The following is a 23,857-nucleotide window of genomic DNA, read 5'->3' as shown; positions in this document are numbered from 1 at the left end:
TGTTTTAATGGCACCAATATAGCAGTGGTTTAGTCGACCCTCAGGGAACTTCTGATGCGAACTGGCATCCAGGCCAAAACATCAAAATCAGACCTTGTGTTCTGGCTCAATCTTAAAAAGACCAAGGGGTAAATCAGAAAATTATTTTATTTTAGACAATACAAAAAGACACAATTCCAAAATGTTATCAAAGGAGAAATCTTAATATCATGTAAAATTCCATTTGTACTCTTAGTAAATTGAGCAGATAGGAGTGAGAAATACAAGACCTCCGAATATCAGCCTCATGCTCGCGGCTTCATCCTTCACATCATCATGAGGAAAAGTCTGTCATTTATCTATGTATGAATCCCGTGATAAGCGCTTGAAAGCCCTCCGGCAAGTCATAAACGATGCAGGCAATTAACTCTTGGCCTGGCGAACGAGCCCTCGAATTCTGCGCGTGAGGGCCTGGATGAAGGTGTGACGTGAGTGGGTTTTACTGTACAGACTCTCCACCTCCAGCAGCTTCCTCTGCAGTGGTTCGTTGAAGCCACTCGTCACCTCACTGTGCAGCTGAACACATACAAAGACTTGCACAATTAATTTGTGCTCAATGTACCATACCACTCTTCACAGTCATGACACGCAAAGAACACATACACACATACAGTAACGAAGACCTCTGCAGCTGTTTTCTTACAGCGTATATAAAAGTTATGACAGACAACTGTTTCTGTTTTAATAAACTACCGAAGTTCTGTTTTTCTTCTAAAGCGTGTACCTAAACAGACACAGTCCTTCACCCTGTTTGATGTACTATGATAAATGGAGTTACCTGTTCCAGATCCTGGTGACTGACCCTAGACAGTCCCAAACCACGCCCACCACTGACATCTAAAGACAGAGAAAAGAAGTGTAAAATTACTGATTCACGCTTACAAGGCAGGGCAGATATATGTAAAAGAATATACTACTTCACAAACACAAATTATACTTAAATCAGACTTTCTTCTGTCTTTAGTGACTGGTTGACCCTCACCTCTGTATCCTGGCAAAAGGGCATCTTTAGGGTCACTTGGAGTGCAATACACCAGGTAGTATTCTAGGTGGCGCCAGAGAACAAACAGACTGGTCTCGATGATGTCTGTAGCACCAAGTGTCAAGGAAACCTTTCCCGTCTTTCGGAGGGCAGAGCAGTACTAGCGAAATCCAATCAAACGATATAGCTTGATCTCTCAAAACATACAAACACACAAAGTACAAGCCTGAAGTGAGGTTTTATCATACACTACACACGTAACAAAGCCCTGCAGTTGTTTATATACAGATATATTTTCCAAATGCATATTTTACCACTGTCTTGCATATTTCCTTCATGCATCACTATTCTATTAATCTTTGGTTTACTGATCCCCCTGCAGCATGCTGTCTGTCAGCAGTAGGATACAGGAGCAAAGAGCGAGCAACTTGGCACGGTTGTTGATGAGCTGGACCAAACGTCGTTTAGCTAACACACTCTTCTGGACTGATGGGATCTTTTCTACACCTCCAGAACTGGACACCAGGGCCTGACACAACTGGAAGAAACAAACAAACACACACACACACAGTTGAACTATCTTATATAAACATTTACATTTATCCACTTAAACAATGTAAGAGGAACATAGTTTTAAGATAATGCTGGTGCTCCGATAAAATTCATGCAGTGCGCTCCTCTCATTAACGTGAAAATAAATTGACATGAAAATAAATGTTTTGTTTGGTGTGGGGCTTTCTAAGTGTTTGCATTGTGATGTGGGAGCGTATGTACCTCTTTGAGTTCCTCAGGGGCAAGCTGTTCCAGTCTCTGTAGCTTGCCCAGGCTCTGACTGTGACTGTCATGGTAACGGAAGAAGTCAGTGGCACTGTTCTTCAGCAGGAACAGAACCAGCCCCAGACTGGGCACTCGTGACACAGAGGGCACTGTCAAATCTGACACAGAGGAAGCGAAAAGTTTTAACCTACTGTTCACACTGACCTACTAGGAAACAGGCTATGAAGTCTGATACTGTGTGTGTGTGTGTGCGTGTGTATGGACCTGCAGGTTCCGAGGCTGAAGGACTGAAAAGACACACAGTGAACTGTGCATCAGCTGAACTCTGCAGCAGCAATGTCTGACAGTATTCCATAATATTAGCGCAGATCTGGAAACACAGAGAGAAGCAACATATTCAGTTAGCAATGGATTATTTAAATCACTACATTACGACTTCACGGAGGGCTACACTGGCAGCAGGTTCAGAGGACAGAAGTTCCTCCGATGACCTCTGACCTGTTGCATGGCAAGCTCCATCTCTTCTCTCTTCTCCGCGGGGTCTCCTGGGGCCACGCTCTCCTCAAGCAGCTTTAGGATCCGAATTCTCTCAGCCCCAGCCAGCCGCACCAGCAGTGACAATGACTGACGCTGAGGAAAAGGGGGGAAAAAACCTGAGAGCTGATCATAATGTTCTCAAGATCTGAACTTACCTACATATGCTCTGGTTTTAAAGACTCATGATGGTAACACTGTATTCTTTACTAACTTTGCTGACATGTAAGTGATACACAGTTGACATCTTTAAAAAAAACTATCAAGATAAATCATTAAATGCAGAGAAAGGAAGCAAAACCCAAAAAAGCTGCCTAAACGACGGCCGTTTAATTTTCTAAGTAGAATTTTGGCTCTCGTGCCTTAAATGGCAATGCGTGCTTTTACAGAGAGAAAATCAATGCCCTCCATTCATCATCTGCTAACAGAAGACTAAATGGTGGCCTGTCCTTTACCTGGAATCTGCCGATGTGGCCTTGGAACTCCAGCAGAGCAGCACTGCTGACCTCCTGCCCCATCTCCAGAGCTACTAGAATAAGAGACACATACATGACTCTGTTCTGTGTGTTAAAGCTTAGCTATAATTGGCTAAAATGCTGTGCGTGCCTATAATGGTGTCCACCAAACAGAGATGTCATTCTGATGAATACATCTAAATTTCCTATGATCCGTCTCAGCTTTCCATGTGTGTTAAAAATTAAGTTCAGAGTTCAGAATCGTGTCTTAAACTGACAGTGATGGAACACGAAATCATAAGGCAGCTAATGTTAATGCTAGCACATTAAGAGCTGTACCCAACAGCATAGTGTCACTAATGGGGAACATGGTTGTGTAAATGTTATGGTTTATACCTGGCAGTGCAGTTTTGCTGATTATGGCTGTGAGTAGAGAAAGTTCTTGCAGAGCACCCATGCTTAGATTTTGACAACGCAGGATGGACTGAATGGTGTCCGAGTGCACAATAAGCCACTGCAGTACCTACAAAACAAACAAGTATCACTCAACCAGAATCAACAAGGACAGTTCAGATATCACCATTATACATTACTATTTTAGATGCTCTGTTTTTTTTTTTTTTATTTAGATTAAATTAAATGTCTGCTATGTGTTGTGGGTTTCTTACTCCCAAATGCCTCTGTAAACCAGACAAACATGAGAGCATGGTTTACCTGTGCTGCCCCCTGCTGGTGGTGAGTGGTAGTGGATGTCAGGATGACCTGCAGCAGCCTGAGTGCAGGGAGTAGTATCTGCCTGTATCTCTCTGGAGGACTGGGGATGAAGCCTGAGGGATCTCTCTGGCCAAACACTCTGTGAAGGGGAGAGGGAGGGAGAGAGAGAGAGAGAGAGAGAGAGAGAGAGAGAGAGAGAGAGAGAGAGAGGGGCGGCGGGGCGGGGGAGAAGATAAAGATCTTTCACATGAGCTCTCTAAAGGTTTCAATAAATCACATGCTTTATGTGGCACATGGGGAGGAGTTTTACTTCTCCCACTCTGTAAAACTCTCCTCCTCTCGCTCTGTAGCTCTCACCTGAGGGAGTCACTTTCAGGTAGCATGTGAAACACCTGGCATTCCGCCAGCTGAGCCACCAGACCGAAACGCAGTAACTCGACGGCTCCCTGAGCTGTCTTTGCAACACGTGTCAGCAAAGCCTGCATGCAAATATTCCCAGAATTACATATCACAATGCAAAAACATAACATAAAACCATTCTGATAACTCTGAAAAGTGGTTGTAATCTTAGCCATGTGTTCTTTGAGTTTGAGCAGGTGTTTGATTCTCACCATCTTTGATTCATAGATGTAGAGCGGTTTCAGCAACGGGGGCTGAGGGGTCAGCAGCGTCTGCAGCGCAGTGTCGTCCTGTCTGAGACTCTCCACCAGCACGCGCAGATAGCCACTGTTACACATGTACAACAGCCACTGGCCCTGCCTGTCTATGGACAAGATCCTGTCCAGCACTGACAGGGCTAGCATCTGTAACAGAGAGAAGTACAGAGAGTCACCATCAGTGCTAAAACCTTTCCTTCCGGATGTCAAAATAGTGGAAGAGCGTGCATTCAGGTGATTGAGGGACTGAAACAGGGAAACTCCTACCCTGCCAATTTCATGTCCGTCACAGGCATCTCGGCACACGACTTCCATTAGAGCGGTGCCGTAGCTGTCTATGATGGCAAGGTTTTCCCTCTGTAGCTTAGAGAAGCCATCCTCAGGAGCAGTCAAACGCTCCCACATAGACACACCTGATGGAAGGAGGGAGGGGGAGCGGGTTTGCGCTTGATAAATTCAGCCAAAAGAAAAGGCAAAAATTGCTTGCACTTGAACTTTTTTAACGCATGTTGCAGTTACCTGTCTGAAGTGTGTCTGGCTCCTCTGGTTTCTGAGCAATCTGTAGATAGTAAAGCAAAGAGCCATACAGGTGTGCCCGCAGGCGCTGGAAGCCTCCACCTACAAACACAGGTTTTAGTTAAAATAGTGAATAAAAAACAGGTAAAGACCGAACAACTACGCCAGCCACTTCCTAAACTTTTATTTTTCCCTTCTCACCTGTGCAAAGGATAAAATCCAGCAGCTTTCTTAGGATGAGGTGAAGGGCAGAATTAGCAATGGAGGCAAACCCTGATGAAGCTCCTCCCTCTAGTCCGGCCCCTTGCTGGTGCTCAGACAAAATTGATTGGCTGAGGTGTGCTGTCAAAGTGAATACTGCCCCAGCAACAACTGGCATTAACTCCACAGCAGCGTCCTCTGACAGCACCTGAAAAGGAATGAGAAACAGGTGGACTTACTTAGTATACCATACCAAATATGCAAAACGTTATGCAAGGGTCCTCTGTTCTATACACACACACATACAAACCTTATCATGCAGGTCGAGTAGCAGGTCTCTGATAATGAGCTGTCTCTGGTCAGGTGGTATGAGTTCTGCAGGGCAGGCGGTCAGGAGAGTCTCCACCAGACTCCTCCAGGACTGCAGCGCATGGCGCTTGGCGTTCAGACTACGTCGCACGCGATTCCTCTCCACCACCTGCTGCAGTATAGAGTTCACCTCCTGAGAGAAACAGAGGGGAAAAAATGAAGTGACGCTGATTCTATTTGACACTGCAAAGTATTATGGGTTTGTGCCATTTTTTTTTTGTCTCAGATGAAACACAGATGGAGCTCCTTGTAACTAAGCGATTAGACACACTCTCACCTCCATCAGAAGTGGGCGCTGTCCGATAGCTGCCATACCCTGTAGGGCGTTAACTTCTGCAACCAGAACTCGGTGCAATAACTACAGGACGCAGGAAAACAGCAGAATTGCTATTAATTGGTTAAAATACACACACACACACACACACACACATTTAAAAATTACACATGATCAGAGAGTATAATGAGCTACAGGACATTACACACACCTTGACGTTGCACACAGTGTGACCCTGTTCATTGACATGTTCACAGTTGGAGATGACCTGTTCAATTTGAGTGCGCTCAAAGAAATCCAGCTGCAGCAGTTCAGGTACCTCCTGACTGAAGTTGATCGCATCGAGAACGCTAAGCAGTTTCCTTCGCACTGATAAAAATCAAACAGGGTCAGATCATTATCAAAGCGTTCAAAAATGAGGTTCACCTCTGACATTTCTCATGTCTAACTGGGCGAAATGCCCTCGGCAAAGTCCTGTCTCGCACAGCTTCTAACTACAATAGCTTTAACTTCAGTTCAAATGAAAAGAGGGGTGAGCTTGAGGCAAGAGAACTGTATGTTTGAGTAGGGAGTTGGTCTTTCAGGTGACATGAGGAAAACACTCATTTACACTGTTCTTTTTAAACAGGAAGTGGCCACATGAGGTTAACCACACAAATGACGAAAGCTCACCCTTGGAAACAGTGTCAAAGTGTAGAAAGCCACTGACTGATCTGCTCTCTTCCTCCATTCCTGTCTCACCATCAGCTAAAGCAAAGGAGAGAAAGACAGCCGCTGGTTAATTACGTTTGCTCAGCATGAGATGTGGTCAAAATGTGAATTGTTTTGGGTTTGTGTGGGTTTACCAGTGTGTTGTATGTGTGGCTGGTCATCCAAGAGCAAGTTGAGAAGTCTCTGAGTGTGTGAACGCTGGCGATTAAGGGATGTCACCCTGAGTTCAATGGCTGCAGTTTTCATCAGCCAAGACATCTGAGACAGAGCGGCAATCTCATTCCCTACAGGAACACAGAGACAGCAGAGCTAGGTATCATTAAAGAGATCTGTGAACTGATCCATGCAGGCAAATGGTGCACCTCAGAGCAATGCAACACCAGGATGGCCTTTTTGTTCTACCAGTTGCTAAAGAGCACTGTGTGTGTATGAATTAAGCCCATGGCAGGCAGAGCTATGCATGAGCTAATTCAGGGACCTAGCAAAGAGGCATTAGAGGAGAGCTGACCTGGTAAATCAAAGGGCAGGTGTTGCAGATGGGAGTACAAGAAGTCTTGACTGGTCCTCAAGTAACGCATGGTGGGTCCTGAAGTTTCAGAGCAAGCACACAGCAAGTAGATCACCTGAGGATAAACAGATCAATGAATGACACCAGAGCTTAATGGGAATCTGCAATGCTGCACTACAAATTGTACAAAAGCTACAAAAGGCTACAAAGCAGTATTAGCGTGTCTGCGTGCTCACCTGGTAGCACAGTTCAGCTAGGTGTGGGGCCTGTTGAGTGAGTAAGGGTCCTGACCGTCTCTCACTGCCTCTCTGTAACAGACTTAGGATTGCATGCAGGCAGCTCCTTGGACAGCCCAGAACTCCTGATGCAGACATATGGGAAAAGCATTCAGTAACCAAGACACGGTGCACAATTAGCAACTACCCATTTTTCAGAATATTTTGTTAAATTTAATCTTTAGAGGTTTTGATCAGATTCTTCCATGGAAATATCTTAGGTTCATATCAAGACATAAAAAATGTACAGTGTTGCCAAGTAAGACTTGTTTCAAATGAGCAAATAAACAGGTGAAAAAAAAAAATAAAAATCATTAAATAAAAGTAATCTAACGGTAAGAGACAGGCTGAGTGTGGTTGTACATGGAGCTTACCTGGGTCCTGAAGGTTGGTAGAGGAGACTGGCTTTTTGACCTCATAACCCAGCAGGTAGAGGGCCAAATTGGGGCTCTTCAGCTCCAGAGAGGTGATCAGCAGGTTCAGAATGTGAATCTGAGTCTCGTGACGGATCCTGGCTACGCACTTCTCGGGCTCTGAAACTGACTCAGAAAGACAACAGGAATGGATGGCTCAGTAAACTTTATTCATTTAAAATGTTTGTACATACTGATAAGACACAGCGAAAGAAGTCACGTATCATTTTGGAAATAGTGATGTATACTGTAGAGTGACCTGCTCCCATGCCCTATCTGTTGTCAGAGGCAATAGTGAGAGACTGACAGTTTGATGTGTTTAGTCCCAAACTCACCATCTCCTTTCTCCACTCCCTCCTGGGCCTCCTCATTGTCCAGACACTCCACAAATCCAGCCATCAGCTTCTCACTGACAGCCTACAGAACACATGCAACAACTAGTCACTCACTGAACACATGACTGCAATCATCAAACAACGTCTTCAGAAACACAACCCTGGTTTCCATGATCTGCTTTTTAAATAGCACTTTAAAACTATCTGTAATAATATATTTCAAATATGAAAGTCTACATCAAAATTTACGCATATGCATCAACATCGCCAAACAGAGCAAAATAAAATCAATACATTTGTTTTAGTTAATGCTGACCCAATGGGGAAAAAGCAGCAAATCAAAATTACATGTCAGAGCATTGTTTTCGTTTCTCACCGGGTCATGTGTGAAGTCTCCCACTAGTCTGGTCTGGATGTTTGGGTAGCGTGCAATATGCCGCAAGATCTTTGCGCTCTGAAACGCAGCCTCGGGATTGGAGCTGCTGTGATAAAGGTACCTGAAAGGAACAACAAATCACCACAACATTAGGAAGAACACTGCTGTTTCTAAACTGTGAGTTGGTCTAAACGTTATCAAGTTGCTGTGTGATTCTGGATCTGATAATGCTGTGGCAGTCCAAGAGGGTCACAGCGTGTGAATGTGGAACCAAAGTACTGGTTGACAGGACTTGTGACAACAGAAGTGTAATAGCTGGTTGTTTCTCTGACACACCTGGCAATGTTGATGATGTGGTCAGCCCGTCGGCTCTGAGCGCTGACACCCTGTAGTAACTGTTCCAGAGGGCAGACCAGCAGAGATGTCTGACTCTCCCTCAGCAAGTCCATAAACACCACCTCTTTCTGCAAAGCCAGGTCCAGCAGACAAAGGCAATGCAGAACAGCAGACTCCAGCTGCTTCTTACCTGTGTCATAACCAACATAATTGATACATACACAATTAATTTCTTTACATTAGATCAGAATTCATATATGTAAATGTGTGATACATTTGTTAAAAAATTCTGAGAGACAATTAATGAACCCCCCCCCCCAAAAAAACCTAATTCACAGAATTTACACTTTATAGGGTACTCTTCTAGATATCCTCCACACATACACATTTTTGATAAGCTGGCAAAAAAAGAATCTTAAGATATCACTAAAATCTTCAAACATTTCAGGAATATAAGGTGAAAGAGTTAGACAGAAATGCAAACATTAAAGTCAAACGGACTGACCAGGGAAGGGGGCATACGTGTCGAGCTGTCGGACTCCCTCCTCGAGCAGACTGAGACAGAGAGAGAGGGTGGGTGAGTCATTCAGTAGATGGAACATCAGGGTGTATCCTGGGGGCTTATAAGCTGGGACCTGCTCCCCCTGTATCTCCACCATCTCCTGCAGAAAGTCTGCTGGCTGTGGCTCGTAGTCCTGCAGTAATTTATGAAAGACCTCCAACACAGCCTCTGCAACCTCCCACTGCAGAGGGACAGAAAGACAAAGACAGTTAATGGGTGAGTGAGAGAGCGATTAAACAGAGACACTAAATCAGGATTTGGCAAAAATTCAGGACTTAAGTCTGTTACCTTCTCTGCAGGACGGCGGTAGGCTCGCGTCGGAAAGGGAAGGAACACAGCATCACGCAAGAAGGTCAGATACGGCTGGAAACCTGGCGGACGCAACCCAGCCCCAAGATTGACGGGAAGCGCACTTTCGACAAGTGTGCTGATCAGGTGACAGAACGCCCGGGTCAAAGGGTACTCCTCGCAGTTCGACTCAATCTCATTCAGCTCAACCTGTAAGGTAAGACAGTTGATGAATTAAGGCACAAACTGTTTTCTGTAAAGAACTAAACCTGTACATGCTCACAAATTTACATTTAGAATTTAAAGTTTGATGAATTTAGAGTTTGATGATTAAGAAAAAAAAAAAAAAAAAAAAAGGTAGTGCACCACAATTTACATTTGATAAGTATTCTGAGATTCTACTCGTCATACAGAGTCTCAACGCAAAGTAATTACAAAGAGGATCAGAAGGGAGTGGAGATCATTTTTAATAATTTAGCTTACGCCTCTGCTTCATTAAAAAAAATTTGGTTTGTGTGTGTGTATGCTCAGTTACAAGAAAAATGCATAGGTAAAAATTTTATGATTCAGAAAAAAAGGTTGTTTCCTTTGATTCCAACAACATTTTAAAGATCTTTTTGTCTCCTGTCATTATCCAGTTTCATTTTAATGTAAAAATGCTTTGGATGCAACGTACAGAGTCCATGTACAGATTACTTACCTCAATACCTGCTGCTTGCTTCTGTCCAGGAGCTCTAACCGTCTGTAGAATCTGAATACCCAGGAAAGATGGTTTGGCTTAGCCATCATTTGATACAATGCACAGAGCTTTAGTAACAAGCTGATTTTATGGAGCAAGCTGTGAGAGGTGGGTTTCAAGTACTTCAAAAACGAAGAGCAGACCTGGATGGTTTACCCAGATTAATAGTTCGTTCCTAACCTGAGTGTACTCCAATGACTGCCAGAGGGAGGCAGCGATCTCGGGGGACTTGCCAAAGGCGGCAAGTGTTCTCAGGAGCTCAGCTTTCAGGGCGGGCTGCACACTGCACTGCAGCAAACCCAACACCACAACAACAGGAGTCCACTGAGGGTGCTCACATAGGGCCAGCCTTGCATTCTCACTCTAAACGCACACATACACAACAGAGAGGAGGTCAAGATGACAAGCATGGCCAGGAAGGATAATCGAGGCCTAATGAAAGAAAGCTTGGTTCCTTAAGCTATTAGGTCATACATTCGAGCTATATATGAACGAACATCAACCTCAAAAGTTTGAATTCAATTATCAAGTATCAGCATTTTCAGACCATTATCAAGCGCAGAAGCAAATTGGACCATTGTGCTGACAGGAGTTTTATCTGTGTCATACCCAGGTGATGATGGTGGTGAGTAGCTGAAGAAAGGAAGTGAGACCTTCGAGCTCTCTCTGAGTGATCCCCCTGATCGGTGGATGGCGGTAATGAGAAGCGTCGGCACTGGGCACATCTCTCCGCAAGTTCTCGTGGTACATCATGAGAGAGTGGAAAAAGTGCTCCCATGACACGGGACTGCCTGACACTGCACCCTGCAGGTTCTCTCCTGAAACAGATATAAAAATACAAACGCTTACTTATCAGACCCACCGTTCCTTTTACAACAGAGAGTTCAACACTGTTATGTGGCTTATCACATGTGTTTGAAACTAATCCTTATTCTCTATCACAGTGCTTCAAACTGAGAGTACGAGACACAGTCTCTGCCATGCAGCATTAGCAGTACAGTGGCCAGAGCTAAAATGAAAATTAATATAAAACTAAATGGTTTACTGTGAAGGCAGAACAACAGTAGAGCAAAGCCTATATGGCAATGCTAGTGAATACAAGAGACTTTGGTTACCATGAGGCGCTCCGTTGGACTTAAGAAGACTGAAGCAGTAGTGTGAGCACTGGGGCCCATTGGAAAGTCCCTTCAGCATGCACAGGTATGGAATATACAGTGTGGCTGGAAGCAAGTCTCCCATTTGACGTACAAACTTAGAGAGAACCACCTAGAGGAGCCGAAAAGAGACATTAAAAAAAAATCTCAAAAATGCCATGTCAGTTAGAGTTAAACGGTAGAATGGTAAAAAAAAAAAAAGAAAAAAGGGGGGATTTTCTTTAACCTGCTTGTGGGGTGGCCTCTGCAGGGAAACTCCCAAATAAGACCCAGTTAGCGAAGTGTGCTGCAGAGATTCGGTGGGGCACCAGAACTCCAAAGCCAGTTCCAGTCCAAAGGGGTCCTTACTGTAAAACTCCCCAATCTTGACACACACACACACACACACACAGAAGCTCAATGGAAACGTATCCGTGTATGGCATAATAACAGGGTCCAAATTCTCATCGTCATCAGCTACACGTTAATTTCAACAGCATCTGTATCCAAAATAAATCTAATGCTGACCAGAATCATGAGGTGTTCTAGGTCCTTGCGGAGAGAGGAGGGAGGCTCACTTCCCATTTGTAGAGTCATGTGAATCAGTCGAGCATCCTCGTCTGCACGGTTACGGAGCTGCTTCACCTTTACAGACAAGTCACACAGCGACATGATTTTCAAATAAAGTCACGCAGCTTGCTATAACAACATAATGTAAATTAAAAGATGATCAAAAAAAAAAAAATCTAAAATTTCTAAAATTTGAATCTTATAAATTCAAGTCTATTCCTTCTACTACCCCTTTATTTTATTTATTTTTTCTATGTATATATCCATGTAAACTTTGCTCGTTTGAAAAATTAAAAATGAAGTAAAAAACAAATCTAAATCTAAATTAAAAAAGGAAAAAATATTTTCTCTACAGTGCAATGATCTGCTGTCCACCTACTCTCATAGGCATTAGAGCCAGAAAGTCTGTGATGAGCGCGTGTAGCCGTCGCACGTAGAACTCTTCCTGAACAAAGCCCTCACATCCCAGAATCCCCTTCGTGAGAAAGAGGAAGACATTGCCTTGCAGAGCCTGTTCTGTCAGAGCCTCATCTGCCTCTGTGAACTCCACCAATGCTGGGGAGAAATAGCAGTACCGTCAAAAAATGAAACTAGGAGAAAGAGCAACTTTAAAACTGTCCATTAAACAAAAGTCTTTATTCAAACGTCTGATCAATGAGAACACATTGGCATTTAGTGATTACAAGTGAAAAAACAAAAAAAAAGTACTTTATCAAAGGTCCATAAGTAAAACATAAATATGAACAGCTCATCTAAAATGCTGTTGATATGATTTCTGGAGCTTTGGCAAGCTGTGAACTGAGTGTACCTGAGCCCTGTGGTAGCTGTGAGAGGGCTCTCAGAGAGAGTGCCCAGGTCAGCCGAACCAGTGCCTGCAGTCCTGGAATTTTCCACGCTGGACCCTCCAGCAGGCGAGTATGTATTGCAGACACGTAATGCTTATCTGTCAGCAATGGCAAGGCCTGGAGAAGGTCTGACATACAGAGAGATCATGCAGGTTACCAAGAGTTACATAAAATTACAATTGGGAATTGTTAAACTTTTAGCTCACAAGGAGTCTTAACAGTGCGACATGAATGTCTATGGTCCTCTTACCCTCCCGATCCTCTGTGCCCTGTTCCAGGAAACTAACATCCAGGCAGTACAGCAAGGCCATGACCAGAGCTAGGTTCACACTGTCCAGTGAACCATCAGCCTCTGCTGTCACATTCTCCAAGTGCCCAATCAGGGCCAATGTATCATCCTTACTAAGTGGTGATTGGCATGTCCATGCAAAGAGACATTCCGCCAAGGACTGTCGGCATTCTTTGATGAGATCAGACACCTGGAGATATAGAGAGGTAGATGATTAGTCCAATGATTTCACTGGAGTCTTTATGAAGTGAAATCTTAAAAAAATATCAATCTGTAAGACCACTTAAGATAAACAAAAAAGCAAATCTCAGAGTCACAGTGCTACACTGAAAGAGGTCTCTCTCTTACCTCCTTTCTGTGTTTCTCATTTCCAAGACCACGTTCTTTCTGAAGTTTCTCAAACTCCCCTGTTACGCTGATTTGAGATACCAAATTAAGGATTTGTCTGGTCAAACCCTGAGACATTAGCTCATCTGTGAAGCGCGTTGTTAGATTCACCAATTCAGCACTGTAGAATAGGGCAAGAACAAGATCAGTGAACTACCATCTCAGTAATCAAATAAGACAATAAAAAAAGATCAAGTAAAAAAAAAAGAGTAATATATGTAGAGAAGATTTGTTCCTAGAGCAGAATATTTGAAATAAGGGCACCATACCTGAGGTCAAGTGTGAAAGTCTTTCCATGCCGAGACTGAATCAATGAACGCAGAGAGTTTGCCACACAGCGCTTGCCATCCCAGTACAGAAGTACAGCCACCAATCCCCTGGTTAGTCCAGGAAAGTGAGGCTGTTGATGCTCACCTAAAGACAAAGCAACATGACACATCACAAGAACAGAGACACAACACAGCTATCTTACAAGAGATGTCCGTCATGTACAACATTCCCCATAAACACAGCCAATTTGTCAGGAGAGTTCAATATGCCTTTCAAATAAGAAAGTTACCAGATCTTTAGATGGACTGCCCTTCAAGTCCTGCATGTTCAATTTATCAAGAATCATTCCTACAGACTTCCTCACTCTCACAGACACATCACATTCATAAATGGGGCCAACTATTTGGATATCCAATTGATTCAGTGTTGTACCCAAGAAATTAGTTACACAAAATAGCAAGAGGTAGTATGGAGGAGTGGATTAATGACACAGTTAATTGCCTGGTTCATTGCTGGCTAAAAAATGTGCAGAACTACAAGAACAGTTTTCTCAGAAAGATAGAAAGCAAATGAAAAACCATACAATGAATAAGAGCTGGCTAAACAGCTATTTTTATCAAATTAAAATAAAGTAAATAAGAGATGGATGAGGGCATGACCTGAGCTTTGCTCTAGCCATCTACAAGTACAACAGCAGTGAAATGAACTGAAATTCAAGACATATTCATGCCTTTTAAACACTGTGGGTGTGGTTTTAAATCCTTGAAATGACACTGGACAGTCTGTGAATATTTTATGCACTTATGTTTCACAAGCAGATGCATACGTTACCTGCTAGAAGCAATTCAAGTGCAGCAAGCTCTCCAAGATCAAAGAGGTCACTGAGGATGAAGGCTTCAGTCAGAAGCTGTTCAGGGAGGTGCCGAGCTCCCTGCTGCCCCTGAATAGCAATACCTTCTGTGCTAGCTTTCTGCACTTTGTCTCTCTGCTCTGCACTCTTTGCCTGGAATGAACATGACACAAAACAAAAAGAGCATCTAAACAGAGCCTGCGTAACTTAAAGAGCATTTAAATAGAGCCTGAATGATTTTAAGAGAGTCAGTCTGAACCGCAGGTGCCAGTATAGCATTTAACAGGCTTCACTTCTTCTTGAATTCATGTCAACTTTAAATGAACAAACATACAGACAATGAAGAAGAAAAATCTTTTTTCTGCCATGTATACCACAGAAACATAAATCTTAGAAAAAGCTAGCAGTGGATTCAGCCCCAGACTTCAGAGAATGCTCATTTAAAGCTCTATGACTAGAATAAGCGAAAATTTCACACATGCACACATACTGGGTTCTTGAACAGCGAAAGGAAGTGGGGTTTGTGTTTCTTCAGTTGTAGGTCTAGTAGATGGACACTCTCTGGTTGTTTCCTCCATATTGCTCCCTCAACGGTTTCCCATAACTCTTTGAGTGGGCCCCACAGACTGGCTCCTGTATGGAAAAGATCAGTCACTTGCATAATAACTTTGTAGATAGTTCTCTCTGTAAGCATATCTATTGTTATTGCTGTATGTAAGATAACTACACAGCACTGATAACAAAACATGTTGGTGTTGATGACATCTCACAGCAATATGACCGCTAGTTGTGAGTTATATACAAGTGGAAGATGACAAAAATGACTGACATTTTTGACAACTACATTTACATTTCACACATTGTTTATCACGGTCTTGATTCGGCTACATACTCCTATGAACATACACGGGGTGATTCACTACAACAAATGCTGGTCAACTTGTTAGGTGTTTTGGCATGATGCTAATCACCTCTAAGCAAAAGTGCTCCTAGAAATTAATACCTAGCGATAACTTAACAAAGCTGGCAAAAACAACAACAACAACAACCAAACAGTAGAGCTCCTCTAAGAAGACCACCAATAAGTCTTCATGAGTATTTAAGCCGAATTCTAGATACTAAGATCAACATCGAAATGACAGTCTAAAGGGAAACAGAAAGTGGTACCGTAAGCGGTCAAACCCATCTACCGAGCTTGCTAGCAAAACTAGCCCGTACGTGTTGCATTCAAGGCCATGTGAGCATCCACTAAATAGCTAACAGAGACCAAATAGACCAGAGGAAATGGTAGCAACAAACTTAATTTATGAAACAGTAAAACCGCAATGGCAAACATCACAATTTCTGACCAGAAACAAGATAACAATATCGCCTGTTACCTGAATTTACCGCCATCTGTGCCGCCATGTTTTCTCCAACATACACCGCGTGCCAGGAGTGTCCGATTTGACGCCAGAGTAAAAATATAACGTTGTGTCTGTTTTCCACCGTCGTAGTACATGCAAGTACTAATACAGCATGGGCATCATTGTTGTTATTGCTTTTTTACCTTCTCACAATCAACTGACTAGTAATATTTTAAACTCATTATAATGTTTACAGCCTCTCAGGCGAGGTCTTATTGTAATGTGTACTCATGACATTTATAGAATCACAAGCGTTAACCGTGTGACGTCAAATGAGACGGTATCCATTCGTATGGTTGTATTGCCCCTTGTGTCTTGAGTGCCTAATTATTTTGATCGAGCGAGGGGCACAGTTCTGTCTATGATGCAGAGAGGACTGAATTTTCTGGTTGACACTGGTTGACTCATGCGATAAACCCTTTGACATCACATAAAGTATTTGAAATTCATTGTGTGCGCACGCGTCTGTGGTTCCTCTCTTTCTTGTGCTGAAGTGATAAAGTATGAAGCTTTATTCTGAGGAGTGTTTTGTTTATTCTGTTGCATTGTCACGAGATTTGCTGGATAGCGGGCATTTCGTTAACCTCTGGTATTTCTTGCTTTTCACTAGACAGGGAAAGACAATTGGTTGTTAATGTTCATTACCGCCATCTGCTGGGTCTGTGAACGGTCAGCTGTTGACTTGCTGTTGAACTGAATCAGAGGCTAAATGGCTATTGTCTACAATTGGGATTCAAGTGTTACATCAATGACTGATTAAAAAAAAAATCGTAACTTCAGCTGACTAGTAGTTTGCAGTTGGAGTGGACAGTAAACATTGTGTTGAGGGAAAAACCAAAAACAACAACTGACATATAGCACCTGATATGCAGTATGAGATGCAGTAGGCTTAACTGTGAGGGGGAAAAAAACACTTTGATAATACTAACAGTTGAAAAACACTGAATAACCAAAATATTTCCAATTGAAAAGGAGTGTGACGGCAAGATGCAAAGCCCATGTTCCCATCCCGGCACGTTTGGTGGGATCAGTGACCTCCACAGACCTCAGGATGACCTTCAGTGACGAGATGGAACCATGAGCTGCAAGCAGAAATCTTTGTGTGCCAGCTCGCAAGTGTCTCATTGCTGATGTGTTTGATACAGCAAATACTTAGCTGCAATCTGCATGGGACTGCAAATGCAATGAACAACACTGTAATTACATTGTGATGTTTTGTTTATGTACAGGACAACCACAAGATATCAGGGTAGTGAGGTTGGTCAGTTGAAAAAAAAAAAAAAACTTCTCTCCTTATTTAGGCTACCTTGAGTGAGAGTTGGTGGAGGAGGGCCCCATTATAGCTCAGAGTTTTGCACATCTGGCAGGTTCAGAAGTGTTCGCAGCACTGATAGATGCCAACTAATGTGTCCATTATGCTTAAACATTCATGTAGGATGACGAGTTCTTGACATTACACTTACCCACTGACTGTTGTTGTTTGCACTTCCACACCCACTTTATGTATATTGATGTTTCATATTGTCTGTATACGGCTTGTATATTGTGTACTCTGGTCTGTAAATAACATGTCATTGTCTGTATATGCCTGTAGTACTAGACAGACACCATCGGCTGGAATCAGATTCCTTGTGTGTGTTAACATACTTGGACAATAAATCTGATTCTGTATACTTTGTATAATCATGCAGGCCCGTTTAACTTATAAGAATCTTCAGCTATGGCAAATGCAATTTACATGTAAATGCTTTGCCTAATTTTTATGGTGACTAGGTAGACTACACTTTAAAAAACTATGACAAACACACCCAAAATAAATTATGTGTATCTGTTGTTAGCTCAGCTGTGATTTTCACCTAGGAAACGTACACTGTGTTACTTAGAAGGAGAGCTTTATCACTTGGTAAACTTTCAAGTAGTATGTAAACACAGCAGAAAATACATCCATACCTTTGTGTGTTATCCCATGTCTGTGCAGACACAAACACACACACATACACGCACGCACGCACACAAAAACAGTACAGTGTATGAGCACAGACTGTTCATCCTTTGTTCTTCTATTAAGAAATGATAGGTAAACTCTTACCCCGCAACCATTTACCACCATTACCTGCTACCATGAACCTGACCAGGAACCCTGCACTCTGAGGGTTCAGTGTAAAACTGACAAGGCAACTAGCAAAAACAACAATAGAGTAAATAACAACAGAGTGAACTATGGTCATCGATCTCAGTACAAAACCATAGGACCCCTAAATCCTAATGTTTAGCTTATACAAATCTACCAAAGTCGGGCCGTTTGGTATTCAGTATTCTATTTGTGTGGCATAACTCCCTGGATAAGAGGTACCACTCCATCTAACAAGTACGAATTTATCAAATCCGCAGAGATTGTTAAGGAACGATTTACACAGTTGAAGCTGGGGGTATGTCTATCGCCAACTGTAACCCATTAGATAAGCGCGCGAGGACTGTTTTGTTTACAATATTATTTCGAAAGGTGGTTGTTTCACGTTTTCTGTTGCGCGTGTCATTGAATATGACATACTACTGGCTAGTATTGGCATTGAGTGTAAAGTCCCGCCTTGATTGATAAAGTAAGAGAGCGCGCATTTCTAAATTCAGGGGGACAACAGTTCATGGAGCGAAACGAAATTGAACAAATTGCAGATTACGTAATAATAAATTTATATTTTGATAATTTACAAGTGCCTGGAACAAGTATTAAAAGAATCTGTAGCGACATTTCTTGGTGAGTTACTTTAATTTATTCCGAGTCAAGTTAATTTACCTTCATTAAGCCGATTCAGTTAGGCTATGCTCTGTTATCAACTTATTGCAGTAGGGCTAAACCTTGATCCGATCAGGTATATATGCGTTTCATTAATGTTTTCATTTTCAAGTTCAATGGTGGTGAATGAATCATTAATCATATGCTAATCATGACGTTGTTATTGATTACTATCAATATATACATATTATTATTATTATGTTTATTATTATGTCGTTATGTGTGAGCAGACTGAAACTGATTCAGTTACTAATGTTACCAATGTGACATTATCGTTACTGCTTTTAAAGTGGTTCTGTCGTCGTGAATAGATTATTTCAAACCTTGTTTATAATCAGTGTTGGAAGTAACGCGTTATAACGTAATTCCACTACTTTTGGCTGTGACGAGTAATGTAACTAATTACCTTGACAAATTAAACAACGCAGTTACAGTTACTGAGATTTAAATGGGCTCATTACTCGTTACTTTTGTCTTGCGTGAGAATGTTATCAGACTACTGCAGACTATAACAGGCTAATGCAGCATATTCCCCCAATTTCCTGTTTATGATCTAACGTCAACCGACCAGGTAGCGCAATCATTAATCATGCTAATGAATGAATAATTGAATCAATCACCTTTCGTTTCACACAATAGCAAACAGGGCAATGTGAGCATGCTGTACGTTATTTTTCCCTCCCCAAGATCAAGGACAAAAATGTATATAGTCTAAAAAATGAGTTGTAGTCCATATGCAGGTGTGCAAACTTTATCCACATCAGAGAATATTAATTCTAATCTTCTGAAGCACACAACAGGCTTCTACAAAGCTAATCCCGAAAGCGCCGCTGACCAAGCATGGAGCCATTCAATTCAAACAGCCAATTGCATTAATAAGAGAAGAAATAACAAGAGAATAATAAGAGAATTGAAGCAAATATTCAGAAGTAACGCAAAAGTTACCTAGTAACCAATTACTTATATGTAACTTGTAATGTAATTTAATTCCATTTGAAAGAAGTAGTAACTGTAACTGTAATTTTCAGTAACTTGCACAACACTGTCTATAACACAGGCTACCCTTTTTGTTGTGATTGGATTTTTCTAACATAATGGGGAACCAACTAGAAAGAAAATGGAACGCAGAGAAGAAAAACTGCAGTTGAGCATCCACCATTGACCACTATGAACTGTTGTAGTATATGGTCTGCAGGAAAACAGTGATATATTGTAAGGATGCACTGTGTCAGCTCTTTGCTGTTAACTAATTCTGACAATGTTACTGAATATTTTTATTACGATATGTTGTTGTTCAGGACTACATGGTTGAGGCTACCCTGAAGATCAAATGCCCTAGAGAATGAAAAAAAAATTAATTTTGAAAGAAAACTCGTCTGACAAAAACACAATTACAAGTGTTGTTGGAAAGATTAAAAACAGTGTTTAGTATGAAGAAAAAAATGAGGGTGACATTCAGAGATCAGTTCAGTCACATTTGCATTCAGAGATGGAGAGGAGCATTAAAAGCACTCACACACTGTATTGCACTGAATGTGAATCAATTTGAAGTAATCTTGGTGTGTGAAATCTTACTAAAAGTCAGGCCATTTGGCATTCATTGGATGTGCTGGCCCGAGTCACGTAAAACTATCCCAACAAATAACACTTACCAAATACTGAAAACAAGTCTGTGCCATTGTTAAGGTACCCGCTGTGACAGTTGAAGATGAGGGTGTATTCCTGGAGACCAGTCAAAGCTGAGGAATGCCCCAACTTGACAGCACTTTCTGCATGGACAGTTACGTTATGTTAAGTTGCTTTCTCTGCAGTGTCAAGCAGTTGAGAGAACCCCAAAGAGAAGCACTTTGGAACAGGACACCAGCAATGCTTCCATTTGAAGTCATCTAAACCTGCCACACATCTAGATGGAACCTAGGCCAACAGGGATGGATGCTTCTCGGCGGCAAAGGTCACTTCAAACTACCCCAACAAACAGCACTTACTGAAAAACACAAACGAGTTGGTGCCATGGTTGGGGTACCAATTGTGACAGCCTGCTCCCCATCTACTACCTTCTTCCATGTCTGCTCCCTCCATCCAACCCATCATGATGTGTCTTAGAGGCAGAGCTAGGTCAGTGCTCTCTCCTGCTGGACAGGAGTGCCAATCTGAGCCTGCAGTGTAGAGAGCACCTGATTTTAAGTGCTTGAGCAGGTTCCACTTCCATGATGTCATAACCAAGCACCCGCCAAATGCCCATTGTCTCAATAGTACTGGTCGTTATGTTAATTTATGTCTGGCGGCTGAAAACGTTCACACTCTGGGAATTACATTGATCATCTTCATATGACTTGCAGTTGGATAGTGGTTTCTCTTGAACGGCTGACAAGATGGGAGAAATGACAAGTCTTGTTGGGAGGAGTAAACACAGTGTTTAATTATGAAGTTGAAAGAAAACCCCAATAATGTCATGACAGACCTTGCCGGAAGAAATACAAATGCCCAGATGCTTTACACGTGTTGGGCCACCCCAAAGAGAAGCACTTATTTGTAAAAGTGAAAATGAATGTTCCTCTTTGTGGCACCCTAACAGAGTTTTTAGACAACAGCCTCAGTTGGTAATGATATTCACTAAATGTTGCCCCAACTTGATAGCACTTACAATCAGATATTTGTAAGCGTGCTAAGTTAGGGTGACATTCAGAGATCAGTCCAGTCAGATTTGCATTCAGAGATGGAGAGGAGCAGGAAAAGCACTTACACGCTGTATTGCACTGAATGTGAATCAATCTGAAGTAAACTTAGTGTGTGAAATCTTACTAAAAGTCAGGCCATTTGGCATTCATTGGATGTGCTGGCCCAGGTCACGTAAAACTACCCCAACAAATAGCACTTACCAAATACTGAAAACAAGTCTGTGCCATTGTTAAGGTACCCGCTGTGACAGTCGAAGATGAGAGTGTATTCCTGGAGACCAGTCAAAGCTGAGGAGTGCCCCAACTTGATAGCACTTTCTGCACTTCTGAAAAGAGAGTTACTAAAGTTGCTTTCCTTCAAGCAACTTGTCAAAGACTGCAGTGCCAAGCAGTTGAGAGAACCCCAAAGAGAAGCACTTTGGAACAGGACACCAGCAATGCTTCCATTTGAAGTCATCTAAACCTGCCACACATCTAGATGGAACCTAGGCCAACAGGGATGGATGCTTCTCGGCGGCAAAGGTCACTTCAAACTACCCCAACAAACAGCACTTACTGAAAAACACAAACGAGTTGGTGCCATGGTTGGGGTACCAATTGTGACAGCCTGCTCCCCATCTACTACCTTCTTCCATGTCTGCTCCCTCCATCCAACCCATCATGATGTGTCTTAGAGGCAGAGCTAGGTCAGTGCTCTCTCCTGCTGGACAGGAGTGCCAATCTGAGCCTGCAGTGTAGAGAGCACCTGATTTTAAGTGCTTGAGCAGGTTCCACTTCCATGATGTCATAACCAAGCACCCGCCAAATGCCCATTGTCTCAATAGTACTGGTCGTTATGTTAATTTATGTCTGGCGGCTGAAAACGTTCACACTCTGGGAATTACATTGATCATCTTCATATGACTTGCAGTTGGATAGTGGTTTCTCTTGAACGGCTGACAAGATGGGAGAAATGACAAGTCTTGTTGGGAGGAGTAAACACAGTGTTTAATTATGAAGTTGAAAAAAAAACCCCAATAATGTCATGACAGACCTTGCCGGAAGAAATACAAATGCCCAGATGCTTTACACGTGTTGGGCCACCCCAAAGAGAAGCACTTATTTGTAAAAGTGAAAATGAATGTTCCTCTTTGTGGCACCCTAACAGAGTTTTTAGACAACAGCCTCAGTTGGTAATGATATTCACGAAATGTTGCCCCAACTTGATAGCACTTACAATCAGATATTTGTAAGCGTGCTAAGTTAGGGTGACATTCAGAGATCAGTCCAGTCAGATTTGCATTCAGAGATGGAGAGGAGCAGGAAAAGCACTTACACGCTGTATTGCACTGAATGTGAATCAATCTGAAGTAAACTTAGTGTGTGAAATCTTACTAAAAGTCAGGCCATTTGGCATTCATTGGATGTGCTGGCCCAGGTCACGTAAAACTACCCCAACAAATAGCACTTACCAAATACTGAAAACAAGTCTGTGCCATTGTTAAGGTACCCGCTGTGACAGTCGAAGATGAGAGTGTATTCCTGGAGACCAGTCAAAGCTGAGGAGTGCCCCAACTTGATAGCACTTTCTGCACTTCTGAAAAGAGAGTTACTAAAGTTGCTTTCCTTCAAGCAACTTGTCAAAGACTGCAGTGCCAAGCAGTTGAGAGAACCCCAAAGAGAAGCACTTTGGAACAGGACACCAGCAATGCTTCCATTTGAAGTCATCTAAACCTGCCACACATCTAGATGGAACCTAGGCCAACAGGGATGGATGCTTCTCGGCGGCAAAGGTCACTTCAAACTACCCCAACAAACAGCACTTACTGAAAAACACAAACGAGTTGGTGCCATGGTTGGGGTACCAATTGTGACAGCCTGCTCCCCATCTACTACCTTCTTCCATGTCTGCTCCCTCCATCCAACCCATCATGATGTGTCTTAGAGGCAGAGCTAGGTCAGTGCTCTCTCCTGCTGGACAGGAGTGCCAATCTGAGCCTGCAGTGTAGAGAGCACCTGATTTTAAGTGCTTGAGCAGGTTCCACTTCCATGATGTCATAACCAAGCACCCGCCAAATGCCCATTGTCTCAATAGTACTGGTCGTTATGTTAATTTATGTCTGGCGGCTGAAAACGTTCACACTCTGGGAATTACATTGATCATCTTCATATGACTTGCAGTTGGATAGTGGTTTCTCTTGAACGGCTGACAAGATGGGAGAAATGACAAGTCTTGTTGGGAGGAGTAAACACAGTGTTTAATTATGAAGTTGAAAAAAAAACCCCAATAATGTCATGACAGACCTTGCCGGAAGAAATACAAATGCCCAGATGCTTTACACGTGTTGGGCCACCCCAAAGAGAAGCACTTATTTGTAAAAGTGAAAATGAATGTTCCTCTTTGTGGCACCCTAACAGAGTTTTTAGACAACAGCCTCAGTTGGTAATGATATTCACGAAATGTTGCCCCAACTTGATAGCACTTACAATCAGATATTTGTAAGCGTGCTAAGTTAGGGTGACATTCAGAGATCAGTCCAGTCAGATTTGCATTCAGAGATGGAGAGGAGCAGGAAAAGCACTTACACGCTGTATT

The 23,857-nt window shown here is 42.5% G+C and overlaps 1 protein-coding gene across 1 annotated transcript; it reads right to left on the bottom strand.

Moving 5' to 3' along the window:
- Nucleotides 1-213: 213 nt before the first annotated feature.
- On the bottom strand, nucleotides 214-15,811 carry nup205 (nucleoporin 205). The gene is made up of 42 exons (XM_030789947.1): nucleotides 15,784-15,811; nucleotides 14,895-15,037; nucleotides 14,386-14,557; nucleotides 13,554-13,698; nucleotides 13,246-13,405; nucleotides 12,859-13,087; nucleotides 12,572-12,736; nucleotides 12,143-12,318; nucleotides 11,722-11,838; nucleotides 11,441-11,578; nucleotides 11,176-11,326; nucleotides 10,670-10,878; nucleotides 10,241-10,423; nucleotides 10,022-10,072; nucleotides 9,322-9,531; nucleotides 8,977-9,214; nucleotides 8,472-8,661; nucleotides 8,136-8,256; nucleotides 7,760-7,841; nucleotides 7,386-7,550; nucleotides 6,973-7,097; nucleotides 6,737-6,851; nucleotides 6,363-6,512; nucleotides 6,190-6,264; nucleotides 5,729-5,886; nucleotides 5,521-5,601; nucleotides 5,185-5,376; nucleotides 4,875-5,082; nucleotides 4,677-4,775; nucleotides 4,425-4,570; nucleotides 4,113-4,304; nucleotides 3,859-3,980; nucleotides 3,502-3,640; nucleotides 3,184-3,310; nucleotides 2,788-2,861; nucleotides 2,297-2,428; nucleotides 2,063-2,168; nucleotides 1,796-1,956; nucleotides 1,430-1,559; nucleotides 1,022-1,126; nucleotides 818-876; nucleotides 214-555 (listed from the first exon to the last, which is right to left on the bottom strand). Exons 1-42 carry the CDS (start codon nucleotides 15,809-15,811, stop codon nucleotides 403-405), a joined length of 5,922 nt encoding a protein of 1,973 aa, XP_030645807.1. The 3' UTR covers nucleotides 214-402.
- Between the last annotated feature and the right edge of the window lie 8,046 nt (nucleotides 15,812-23,857).

Source organism: Chanos chanos, chromosome 13, assembly GCF_902362185.1.
Source record: "Chanos chanos chromosome 13, fChaCha1.1, whole genome shotgun sequence".
NCBI classification, from domain to species: Eukaryota; Metazoa; Chordata; class Actinopteri; order Gonorynchiformes; family Chanidae; genus Chanos; species Chanos chanos.
Note: the sequence above shows the minus strand (reverse complement) of the source record. Positions and strands in the feature narration are given on the sequence as shown.

What these genes read in the sequence shown, in the direction of transcription:
- nup205 (XM_030789947.1), bottom strand. Translation starts at nt 15,811, where the DNA reads ATGGCGGCACAGATGGCGGTAAATTCAG. An exon ending in ACTTTCACACTTGACCTCAG is followed by an intron (nt 13,406 to 13,553) that starts GTATGGTGCCCT and finishes CCTATTCTACAG; the next exon opens with TGCTGAATTGGTGAATCTAA. An exon ending in GGGCACAGAGGATCGGGAGG is followed by an intron (nt 12,737 to 12,858) that starts GTAAGAGGACCA and finishes TCTGTATGTCAG; the next exon opens with ACCTTCTCCAGGCCTTGCCA.